At 39.9% G+C, this 13,147-nt stretch overlaps 1 protein-coding gene across 1 annotated transcript in view; it reads left to right on the plus strand.

The window, feature by feature from the left end:
• Positions 1-13,147, plus strand: part of LOC108504139 (neural-cadherin-like) — a 62,082-nt gene that overhangs the window by 11,506 nt on the left and 37,429 nt on the right. Inside the window, exons 3-7 of the mRNA XM_017828785.1 lie at positions 4,785-4,982; positions 6,100-6,325; positions 8,724-8,928; positions 10,625-10,736; positions 11,946-12,195. Coding sequence (XP_017684274.1) covers positions 4,785-4,982; positions 6,100-6,325; positions 8,724-8,928; positions 10,625-10,736; positions 11,946-12,195 — 991 coding nt within the window. The remainder of the gene's footprint in view (positions 1-4,784; positions 4,983-6,099; positions 6,326-8,723; positions 8,929-10,624; positions 10,737-11,945; positions 12,196-13,147) is intronic.

Genomic DNA, 13,147 nt, shown 5'->3' on the forward strand with positions numbered 1-13,147 from the left:
CTCTTGAATGGATGACATTGTGTCAGATAGCTGTGGTGTGCCTGGCTCGAAAATCATGTATCTAGCATTTAATATGGAAGAAATTCTAATTGGTATGGTGTTACACAACAGTTTGAAAACACTTTCTGGGGAAATTAAGCCTGTTTTAGATTCCTGACTTAGCATGTCAGTAGTGGTCGACTTGCACTGCTGAATACAGTGGCAGGTATCTCCACTGGTTGTCAGGACCTGGTATTGGGAACAGATAATTTAAGTAGAACCTCTCTGTGTGTTTGTAGGACTTAACCCAAATCCAGAGAGGATTATCAGTTTTAAGCTGTTTCTGCTAAGATTTGAGTGGAATTGTAACATATTATTTCTCCCATAATGTAGCAATATTACAGAACATATACTACTAATCAACTACTATTAATCATATGAATGCAGATGCATAATAATGTACTGTTATTAATATACTGATGTACATGTATAATATATCTGCGAGATACATAGAGGGGGGATAGTTTGTTAGAAGAAGATACCTTGAGATACCTGAACTGTTGAGAGATGTATGTCTCTAAAATTTCTTTCCATCCACTGTCTTGAAGCACAAATAATTGTCATAAATGAGGGAGAAAGTTAATTTTATCTACCTTATTAAAAATGAGTTAAGTCTGCTTTAAGGTCCATTCTGTAGGCAAGCAGCTGTGCCAGTTACAAAACACCGGGGACTGCATTTTGTAACGTGTGTGTCATGGTAATTGCAAAAAAAGGAGAAACTTAGAGATATTTGCTGCCCTCGTTAGGATGTGGAGTTATGCTTAAAAAAAATCATGTTCACGAACGTGTATTTTGAAATCCTTAATGCATTGTCCTGCTAGACATCCACATATTACACATTATTGTCGCTGTCAGTCTCTTCAGCACATTCGTTGTCCTCTGGCAAGTCCTTGTCCAATCATGCTTCGTTGGACACCCTGATGTTGTTTCTACAAGTTGTCAGGTCGCATTTGTGGAGAAGTACAGCCCTGTCCGGTGTTCCTGCTGCAGCTTTTGCTTTGATATATGGTATGCAGTCAAGGGAAAACATACTTACAGTCATTTTCCTCCACACTGCCTTTATCTGAAAGTGAAATCATGATGATTTATTTACTGTTTCTTTGTTATGAATCAGATTGTCTGGGGTTGATGGAAGAAGATAATATATCCATAAGATCTGTAAGGTGATATGCAGTGGGAATGTTTGCTGGTCAGGAGAGGCACCCAGGCCTGTCTCTTCCATTACCTGCAGTGCAGTTCCTGCTGCATATCCTAACAAAATTCTCAAGATTATTCACACGTTTCAGAGGTAACCAACATACTGCTGAAAGTTTTGGTCTTGCCAAGATACCAAAAATGACATTAAGGTCTCTTAACTATTAAAACACAAGTAGTTGGAGGAATGTACCTGAAACCTTTTAGTTTCTGATCAATAAAGTTTGCTAGATCATGTGAGGACTAATCTCAGTCCTGATGTACTTTTGCACAGTTTCTTTACAAGTGGTCTTCCTCAGTTACAAGTATATTGTAAGTATCAACATATTAATTTTCAGTGAACTGGTTATACATTAGGTGAAAAGAGGGGAATTAGTATCCAGGATTATTACTATTTCTTCAATAAAAATCAGTTATTCTTTGATTGGGACTTGTTTTTTGATAGAGGAATACATGCATGTCAAAAACTTTAGCAGAACTTGTAACAGAGTGAGCTCATGGGTTGATTAGGGTAGTGATTTCCAGACTTGAGAGACAAACATCAGTAACCTTTCTAGGTGGCATTCACATCCTTGATAGGTCTTGCTATTATAGGGGCAGATTTTCGAAGGTTCTTAACTCAGCTTCTAATTTAGTGCTCACTATTTTAAGCCTGCAGTATGCCCAGGCAAACTAGGCTAAGAGTGGGTATTTACAAACTTGTTGCAGCTTCCACCAGACCTGTTCTTTTCAGAGGACACAGGCAATTTTGACATTAACTTCTCCCTTTTGTACTTATTCTTTTTGGACACCTTTTAATTAAGATCTTTGGAGTGTTCAAGCAATCAGTGATCTCATTTGGCACTTACTCAAGAACTTACTGTGGTGTGGGTTGCTGTGGTGGATTTCAACCTCAGACTCAGACCAATGTCCCACATATTCCCTCCTCTGCAGTCTCTTCAGGTGTCTTGGACTGACTGCCCTGGGACTTTGGAAACACATATTCTGACTTAAGACATGTCTTTGAACCATGTCTGGTTTTATTTAGTGTAGTAGTGGGAAATAATTTTTTTTTCAGTTCTTTTTGGCTTCTTCTTTGTGCTGTAGAGGAGAAAGCAAAGCAGCTGTGTTCACAGAGCCTGTCCAAATGCTGGAGGGAATTACACCTGGGTGACTACAAGGGAAGTGCAACAGCAGTGTGGGCTGCTGTGCTATCGCCTGAGTGTCAGTGGTGTTTTGTAGCAAGGCAGTTGGAGTTCATGTTTGGGAACTTTGGCTCCACATGCACTGTTTCAAAGAACATTTGGCTACAGAAGCTGAATTGAGCGTCCTCACACTAGGCCTCCCAACCCTTCTATCTGCAGAAGTGCAATAATACATCACACAGGTGGTCTCACTTGGAGTCGGGAAGACTTTGTAGGACTTGGATGTACATGGCAACTGAGAATTTTCCCATGAAAACGTCATTTTGCATGTATCCAAATTCTACAATGGTGCAAGGCACGTTTACGGTTTGTTTTTAGGAAACTGATCACTTCTGTAATTTACCATTTGATAAATTAGAGGTCTGGTTTTGCTGCAGACACTGTTTTTTCATCTGTGTTACCTTAAACTGATACTGTATTCCCTGGAACTTAGATTCTGGGTACAGGGTGTAATTACAAAGAATTTAATGTGGATTTAGTAAGTTACTGTCACTACACTTTTTCTTGCTATTTAGAGAAAGAAAAAAAAGGACGTGTACTCACAGTTCTAAAATTCAGATGAATTAATACAGTTTTATGAGTTGAACTACAGAGAACTTCTGTGATTATCTTGGGTGAATGCTGATTTTTCTGTTAAGGAATTTTCTGGGTAAAAATAGAACATACTCAAAGGTCACGATGGATTAAGCCTCGGGAATCTAAACTAGGAAACTTGCATTTGACTTTTTCTGCCACAACACCGAGGAGTTTTGTTTACAACAATCCCCTTGTGGTTGTTTATAGATGGCAGATTCTGAGATGCTGTGCTAAATATGCCACTTGCCAGTGGACAGGGGATTCTAAGTATGAAAAGCTGAAGCTTGCAAGAGGCTGATGTGAAAGATGTGATGGTGTCTTCTGTGGGAGTGAAGGGACAACATCAATAAATGCACATGTCACACAAAGGAACGGGTTTTAGTTGGAACATGGAGGTTTTTTGAAGAGGGATGTAATGCTGCAATTAAGGAAGTAGGGAGGGAGAACAAGTACAGCAGTTCAGCCTAAGTGGCACAGCTTCCTGGGAGAATAGGCCTCCTTAGCGAGGTAACACTGTTTACAAGATCAGATATTTTGGCAGCACTTTAGAGTCTTAAATACTAAATTCTTTGTATTATTAATTAGATTTAAATTAAAACCGATAATTTAGATGTTCCTTTTTGTATGTTGTTTCAGTTCCTCTGAAACTGTTTTGAAAATAAGTGCATGTGTGTATATGTTTTCATGTATGTATAAATAATAAATCAACACCGAAATTAAGTATAACACCATCAGCTCTGACTTTACATCCATTATTAAACTTGTGGGTAAGTCATGCTCAAAATGTAGATGGCTTTTGTTACCTGGACCACATTCCAGGCTGTGTCAGTGCAGTTGTGCTGCCTTTGGAGTCACTCAGGGTGTGAATGCATCACTTTTCTGGGACCAGAGGCATTAAATATGCATTGCAGGAACACTCACCTTGGCTTCTCTAGCAAAACTATTACAAGTGCAGTGTCAGTCTGCTGGGAGCCAAATTGGTCAAAAGGCCTGAGTTATATTTATACTGAACTCCCTGATGTTACTGATAATATTTGTCAGTTAAAAAAAAAATACTCTGTCACTGTCCTGTCTTTCCTTTCTGCTTCCTTTTCAGCAATACCTGCCTAATATTTATTACTTGCTTAGGAGCTTCACTGTCTTCCTGGGTTGATTTAGTCATGGTAAAAGTATAGTAAATAATTTTTTATCAATTTTTAAGGGTGTTATCTTGTTGATTTTTGGAAAATCGAATAGTTCCGTTCTAGGTTTGGGTTTCTTTTGGTTTTCACTGTTTGGATTTAATAGCATTTAAACTTCAGTAGAAGTGAAAACTGAACAAGATTTCAGTGAAGTTTCTAAAATGGCAAATCACTGCTTAGAGTGGATTGGTTAGAATTTTTTTGGCAACAAATATTTAGATTTCAAAATTCAGAGTTGCTGTAATCTTTGCATAAAAACATATTTGATGCTTTTTTAAAAAAAAACAAAAAACCAACTTTTAGAAAATATTTGTATTTAAATATGTATTTAAATTTTGAAAATAAAAGAATGTGTGATCTTTCCTAAGGAGAGATCTTAGTAGAATGTCATATGGATGGCCCCAGTCTTGCAGTTAAGCTGTATGTGTGCTGGTTATTTCTTCCCCACAGTCTGGATGCTGTTGATTCCAGAAGAACCTTAAACCCCGACTTTTTCTGGATTACATGCCAACAATATTGCAGGATATTACTCAGATATTGTCAAGTTTCTGTTACTCTGAGTGCCATTAAGTAGCTGTCTAATCATTTTTCACGTTTCTGTGGCCCCTAGGGAAGGATTGGTACCTGGTGCACGTGTCCCTCACTGTGACAGACGTGAACGACAACGTCCCCGTGTGGGCCATGGAGCCCTTCCCGTTCCTGGCTGTGGTTTCCCCTGAAGCTCCAGGAGGTACTGAAGTGTACAAGCTGCTTGCTGTGGATGCAGATGAAGGGATCCATGGAACTGTGGAATATTTTCTCTTGGAAGGTAAATTTTAACCCTCCCATTCCCCACGTATTAAGCTTTGCTATTGTGACTGTTTTTGTCTTTTGTCCTCAGTTTTGTTAGTGAAAGACCTTCCCTTCTTCCTGCAAAAGGTTCATAAGCCTTCAGCTCTGGGTGTGAGAAAAATCAACTTTTATTCAGGGTATGGACAGATTTCTCTGCAAAATTGGGTTCCTGCCCATCTTTTTCCCTGGGGGATGATGATGACTGGAGCAGTCAGTACTCCCCAGGGCTTTGGCAGGGGGGTGGCTATGGGGACTGCCTCTTTATGAGATAAGACAGGATGTGGAAGGAGCACAGTTTGTTGGGTAGAGAGGAGGGTTAGTGTTACTATCCCTTGCAGCAGTCATGCTTCTGGTTCATCTCTAACAAAGATTTGAAGGTCTGGGTTGTGTAAAGCTGTGACAGACTCATTGACAATTTTTTTGCATATCTCTTAAAAAAAACTTCAGTAATAGTTCAAACTATCTGAGCAGAAGGAGAGCAGCAAACTGAAGTCCTCTTGGCCAGGACTTCAGTATGGTATGGAATATTTAGGGTCAAACAACAGCAAAGTATTAGAGGATAAAAGGAAGATGGAGAGGGGCTATTTACAAGGGCATGTAGTGACCGGACAAAGGGGAATGGCTTCACACTGACAGAGCACAGGTTTAGATTGGATATTAGGAAGAAATTCTTCCTGTAAGGGTGGTCAGGCACCAGCACAAGTTGCCCAGAGAAGCTGTGGCTGCCCCCTCCCTGGAAGTGTCCAAGGCCAGGTTGGACAGGGCTTGGAGCAACCTGGGCTAGTGGAAGGTGTCCCTGTCCATGGCAGGGGGTGGAATGAGATGAGCTTTAAGGTCCCTTCCAACCCAAATCATTCTATGATTCTACGATACAGAAGAGTGGCAATTGTCCAGAGAAGTGAAATACAATTTAGAAATGTAACCGTGAATGTCATGAATATAGTGATTTCTAAGTTGTAAACAAACTTTTGAACTTCAGTGTGAATGCTTATCCTAAGCCAAAGCCAACTGGGGAACTGTTACCATATTCTCCTCCTTTTTAATCAAGTAAAAGTGTTCTTGCTAACAGCAGCTTGTGGACCTGTTCTTTTTAGGTGGTGAAGACAGATTTGAAGTTGAGAAGGACTCTGGCTGGATTAAAACAACAGGTTTGCCGTTGGTGAGGGACAGGGAGTATTTGCTGACTGTACTGGCAGCAGATAAACTTGGAAGCAGAGGGTCTCCAGCCTCTGTTTCTGTTCTTGCTGGATTTCGACCACCACAGTTCACCAACATGTCATACTTTGTGTATGTCCCTGAGAGTACACCACGAGGAGAACCGTAAGTAACAGCTAAAACACTGCGCTGAGGTTGTGTTCCAAGTTGTAACTTCTGCTTGATCTCCCCAAAGCCTCATATTGTTTGTGAATCGTAATACATACTGTGAGCAGCAGTTCAGTTCTCTTATTAGAGGTGATCAAGATACAGTTTGATGATGTATTTTTTAGTTATCCTTTTATAGAGAAAAGTGGTATTGAATAATTGTGGTTTCTTGCTTTTTCAAATGATATGGAAAGAATTAGAAGATGCTGGTTGTGTCTTAATTTTCAAACTAAATGCAGAGTACAAGTTAGTGCTGTTACATCACAAAGGAAGATATCCTGTGCGAAAGAACACAATAATTTTATGTGTCAAATTCGGAGAATGGACTTCTTCAAAGAAAAAATTGGAAAAAACCAGAAAACTTGCTTTCCTGTGTTCATCACAGTGACAAACTGAGCAAAAATGAAGATGCCATAGAACTTGTCATCTTATTTTTCCATCCTTTGTCTAACCATGTTGATTGAAAATGTTAGTCCTATAGATCCACCTGAATACTCAGTCCCTTCTTTTACGAACTTTTTTTTGTTACAGCAGATATTTGTTCTTCCACGTGAATTGAAAATACTTTTGTCCAGTAAATATCTTCCTTCTGTGACAATTCAGCTGTTTTTTTATATTACATTATCTCTGGTGTTGTATTTTAACTGTTCTATCTACAACATTTAGTTTTACAGTGACTGAACAACCAAGGACTGTTAAGATAAAATATTAATAGTAGGTAACAAGTTTTTTCTTTAAAACTACAATAAAATGCACAGGCATAAAAGGAATTCAAGAACTACAAAATACTATAATATCTAACAGGTACCTGCAGTCTTGGGAATTAAAAATAACTAGATTCTTTGTAACTATTTTTTATCGCTATTTAGAAATAGGTTTGCACACCTAAGATAGTAGATTAGTCAGTTGGTCAAATTGCTTGGTAATATCCGAAAGGAATTAAGTATTTAATGTGGTTTTTACATCAGAAAAGGTTTGAATATACGAAGTGCACCCTGTGGAAGTGGTTTCTGTGGTGTGTTGACCAGAAATAGCCATGAAAATCCATTTCGAATCCCAAAATTCTCATGTTTAAATTGGACCGATACCTAAATATGCAGGAGAACAGAGTTGCTGTCATGCACTGGATGTCTGGTTTAGGATTTCCTAATTACAGGCTGATTTAAAACTGGGGCTGAGCAGAGGAGCATTACCAAATCTCCCTCTTCCCTTGGTCTGCCACTGGTGCTAATCAGCTCCAGCTGCATGGGCAGGCTGAGCCGAGAGAAGACAAAGCCAAAACCAGACAAAGCTTTTCTGTTGGGTTGTTAAATGTTCTCCCAGCACAGCCCTGTGGTTTTTAGTGCTGACAGGACAGGAGAGATGGCATGAGCATCCAGCCAGGGCAGGGAGCTGGAAGGAGGGCAGAAGAATTCCTGGTGGCAGGAATGCAGTCGTGCATTGGCTGGAATTGCCTGTGAAACCCCATCACTGGAAAATACAGAACAAAACTCCAGTGAGATAATGACCTACAGGAATGTTTCCCATTGTTTGTAGTGCACCTGAGGGAAGTGAGAAGACAGCAGCATGGAAATACAAGGGGTGAAAAAGGAGTTTGCACAAAATGAGTTTTGTCTTATTGATTGTAATTGTCACAGGATCACACATGGTGGTGGGTTCTCCTGGGAGATGGAATTCTTTTTCCTAAGGAACCTGCACGATAAGCTGACAGACAGTTGAGGAATTAGTATACTGGTTTAAATGTCTTAGTTTTTAATTTCTTCTTTTACTTCATCCTGTGGGTGTCACCACTTGAAGGCTTTAAAAACATTGGACTTCAGTGGGAAAAAGACAGTGCCAGACAAGAGCTTAAACCATATGTCCTGTGTAAGCTGTAACACCCACGCTCTTAGGGCCTGGCTCTTGTCCTTTTGCAGTTATCTGTTGGAACTTTAGGGTGGTATGACTGCAGCAGCAAACTTACTGTGCTGATATTAAAATGAATCTTTCTCATCTTGCTTTATCTTTTAGCTTCCTGCCTGAAAACCATCTTCTACTGCTGTAGAAGGAAGTTAGAATAGGCAAATTCAGCTGCAGCAAAAATTAAATCCTCCGTTCCTGTGTTTTTAATCCTTACTGTGTTCTGCTTCCAAAAATCCTGTCTTTATCTGTTTAACCCCAAGGTGATAGAACTACTGTGTAACAAAATGTTTGAATTGGTGTTTAGATACAGCTGTCACTGAGTTCAGTGAGGATAGCTCAGAGCAGACCTACGGGGTTGCACTATCACTTACGATATGCATAGTTTTTGTCATATTTCTCAGAATATTGTATTATATGCTTGAGTTCTCTCTTTTTATTTTTTTTTTTAATGCAGCTTTCTTACAGTCACTGCTGTGTCATATCAAAAGAAATCCCTGAGCTACAGTTTACTCACTAATCCTGGTGGTCTGTTCAGTATTGATCAGGCAACAGGAGAGATCAGTTTAACTCGGAGTGTGGATTATGAGAGTGACCCACACCAGTATCTGCTTTTGGTCAGAGCAGAGGAGGACGAGGAACAGTTCAGCAGTGCTGCTGAGGTAGGTGCTCCCCTCTGGCAGCCTGCATGTAATTCCATTTTCCCTCAGCCTTTTGATTTCTGTACAGACTCACCAGGAGCTCCCATTTCTGTGTGTTCTGCTGTCCTTTTTAGAAGTCTTTCTGTCTATGGATAGATGTTGAAGACTGGTTGAGGTACTCTTAGAGTTCACTCTTGCAGATGCTCTAAAGGCTGTTTTGGGGGAGCAGTATTCCATCCCATCACAGATCCTAGGCCTCATCTGGGAAGACATGGAGATAGGTGCAGCCAAGCCAGACACGAGGTTTTGTCTTACTCTAAACCCTCATACAGTGTGATGTTTAAGATTTGTTCCAGTTTAAAACAAAGACACAGCAGAAAATTACTTATTTTGTATCAAAATAAGTAAAACTTGTAAAAATAAAAACTACTAAAACCTCATAGATACTAAAAATTTATGGTTTGTGGTATTTTAGAAAGCTCTTTGATAGCAAAAATATTTCTGAGTATAGTTATTACACTTGCTTGAATTCATGGATTCACTGAGCTGGGAAAAGCATGCAGTATGAGTTTCTTCCTCCTGCAGGAAATAAGGTGTACACTATAGAGGAAACAAGAGACAATTATTAGGGACAAATGTGAGGACATGGAGAGCCGGGGAAGCAGCATGTCAGTGTAACAAATACTGGCTGTAGCACGCCAGAGATGATAGTTTCTATTGCCCCTTTAATGTACTACAAGATGAAGAGGGGCAGAAAATGACTTGAAAGAGGATTATGAGATGATTTTACAAATACATTTAGCCTAAATGTAGTTTAACTGGTACCTGCTTTACACTGATACAACCTCAACAGCTGAGAGAGAGCAACTCTAGTTTATGCACATCTGCTCTGTAAGGCTCGATGGAATACAGCTCTACCTCTGTAATGCAGAATGCCCCAAGCAGCTTCAGAGAGCCTGAAGTGCAGCAGGATGAACGACCAGAAAGGCTAATTTACACCCTCCTTACTGCTTGGAGTGTAAGCAGTGAGACTGTGGACTCATACGTGACACAGGAATAAGAAAGCATTTTTAAAGATGTTAGAAGCAAAATTGTATTTCTTTCTTGGTTTACCAGAACCACAGAATATTCTGGGTTGGAAGGGACCTGCAAGGATCATCGAGTCCAACTCTTAGGCCTGCACAGGACACCCCAAGAGTCACACCTGAGAGTGTTGCCCAAATGCTTTGTGAACTCTGTCAGGCTTGGGGCTGTGACCACTGCCCTGGGGATCAGTTTACATCTGATTTGTGCTGCTCTAATTGAATTCAGAACTTGGTCTTGGAGATTTATACTGCTAAAATGTAATATGCTTGGCAGTAGAGCTTTTAGTGTTACAAATCACAGAAGTGTTGTAAGATAAGATAACGGAAGAAGGGTGCTTGGCAAGCAGATGGTCCATTTTCCTTTAAATTAGTAGTCGGGAATAGCCAATGGAGATGAAGGGTGAGTGGAAAACATTGCTGCAGGGTCTGGGACTTGGCAATTCCTAGTATCTTGGAATGTAATATCTCTGCAGGAAAAGAGCAATCTAAGAAAAATGGTTTATCCTATGTGCTGTAGCTGCTGAAGACCTCAAGGATGTTTTTGGGAAATTCTTTTACGTGATATGTCTAGACTACTGAACCTGTTCCCTTGATTCACTTTGCTGTTTAACATTCCCCTCTTCTCCATTAAGGTTTTGGTTGTAATCACAGATGTGAATGATTGTGCCCCTGAATTTCATCAGTCGATTTACAGCAAAGTTGGTGTTCCTGAAACAGTTCCTATGACGACTGCACTTCTGCAAGGTCAGTACTCCTGAAACCATTTGTTACATTGAGTGTATGTTTTTTTTCCTCCCACTAGTTAGAATTCAGTTCAGAGGCCAAAATTTCCTGTCCCAGCATGGGTGGTTGCAGCTCTCTGAAGGCAAGTGGCACCTTGTAGAATTCTGTCAGAGTTATTTACTACTGCCACAGCCCAAATAATTTTGGGGGAGGGGGAGACAAAGGAAAGAGATCTTCTCTGTAGGATTTTGAAGTAACAGAACTTCAGTTGTGGTTGGTATTGTAGCAGCAGGCTCATAGTAGCAATCTTACTACATTTCTTGGAGGAAGGAAGTGATGTTGGATCAGAAATTATGGACACTTCAGCTCATTATGGACACTTCTCTGCCCATCTCTGAGAGTCCTTTGTGGGCTTAATGTAGGAATTCTGCTCTCTTGCATTAAAAGCTTCATATACAGTTTAACTGTTCTATATGAGGTTTTGTTTGCATGCTTGACAAAAAGACTTTGCTTCTGCCCAGTGGAACCAATAACTTAAGCTTTAAGTGATGGTGCTCTGTAAAATGGGGCAATAAAGCAATTTTTTGTCAACTCAGCAGTTGTACAAGGGCCTTGTATTAGTCTTTAACCGTCACATAAACTTTTTCTAAATCTTGAGGGGGAAAAGGAAATTAAACGACAGGAAAATTGCTTTTCCATGGTAAACAGGATTTTATAACCTCCTACTGTTCTGCTTAGTGATTTATCCTGTACTAATGGTAGTTAGTTACTGTTCTGGTAACTGTACTTCTAGCATGGATTTTTGTAGGCTATGAGTAGGATCTGACAAACACATAAGGTGCATCAGTTGAATAATGTGTGTAAATATTCTGTCTTTAGTTTAGATCTGTTTGAGTGATCTGAAGTCAGCACTGTGGATCAGGTGGACGTGAGAATATGCATTTCTGTGTGGGAATGTGTTCTTGATAGTACAGGGCTCTTTAAATCCACCAGACAAAGGCAAGATCTAGTGGCCGAATTCAGCTGGGGACTTCACTTTTGTTTATTTTTAAATGACTTATTTTCAGGTAAGGGTTAGTTCAGTAAAAAGCACAGGGGAGAGCACAGTTTTATAAATGATTTCAAGCACCACGTGCCAAGGCAAGGCCTGCTACAGCAGTAGTTACAGCACGTAGCATTCCAGTTCACTAACTTTGATCTACCCAGTGTCTTTCTCTTCTCTTTCAATAGTGACAGCCACTGACTGTGATTCCAAAGAGAATGCCCAATTGCTCTATTACACATTGAGTCAAGACTTTGGTATCACTTCTCACGGCACCATTTTCCCAGCAACACGGTTGGACTACGAGCGACCCAACCACCTTTATGAGTTCATCATTATGGCTGTGGATCAAGGGGAAGAGCCAAAGACTGGGACAGCAACCGTCAGGATCCATGTTTCAAATGTGAATGATGAAGCACCTGAGTTTTCCCAGGCAATGTAAATACATATTCCTCAAACTCTTGTTATCTTTGTCATTTACTGTTGCGTTTTGTGTTTTGGTTGAAAGGCTGATCACAGGGTGGTGACTGGCTTTGGTTCAGTCAAATCTGAGAGCTGGACTGACAAATGTGGGATGATGTTTTCACTCTGAGACTCTCTTACTAGCAGGAAAAATTAGAAAAGGTAGTATATGGACAATCCCTTCTGACAGATCTTGCGCTTATATTGCTTCCAATGTGTACTGAAAGATATGATGCAGTAATTTCAGATTATACAGTTCAAGAGGACCCCTCCACCACCAAAGGAAATCAGGCAGAAAAAACAGGCAACACAGTGTTGCCCTGAGCCCTCATCCAGAAACATGGTGAATTTTGCCTTTTATTTAGGCAATTTAAACTTAGAGTCAGCAATCTGCATCTCTGGTTTATAGTTGTTAAAGAAAAATGCTTAGGTGACAGAATCCTAAATGACCCCTGAATTATAAAACACACAAGATAAATGCCAGTAAGTGGAGTTCACTTAATTTCACTTAGTCCTATGCCCTACAAGCTGTATATATATGTATTTTTTTCCTTCTAAAGCATCCATAAACACTTTTCTTCCATGGTTGGGGCTTACAAACATCTGAAGCAATGCCAAAAGTACTATAAACTTGCATTCATGTTAAAGACTTAGTAATGGAATTTCCAGTCAGCTTCTGCATCAGCCTTCTACTCTTAGAAGTTGCTCAGAACAAAACAGAGGCAGAGATTTCAGTGATGTTAAGCTCGGGGTTTAACTGAACAAAACATCAAAGCTTTCTGACAGTGCTTGTTGTGTGTAAAGATAACCTCAGTCTTCAAAATCTTGTGCCCTCCTTTCTTTTCTGAGCATTGCTTTGGAGGTAGAGCTTGGAAAATTTGATCTTTTGTAATTTCTTATTAGATGTCTCTGTATTTTCAAACAATAA

The sequence above is a fragment of the Lepidothrix coronata genome, unplaced genomic scaffold, assembly GCF_001604755.1.
Source record: "Lepidothrix coronata isolate B3197 unplaced genomic scaffold, Lepidothrix_coronata-1.0 Scaffold153, whole genome shotgun sequence".
Lineage (NCBI taxonomy): Eukaryota > Metazoa > Chordata > Aves > Passeriformes > Pipridae > Lepidothrix > Lepidothrix coronata.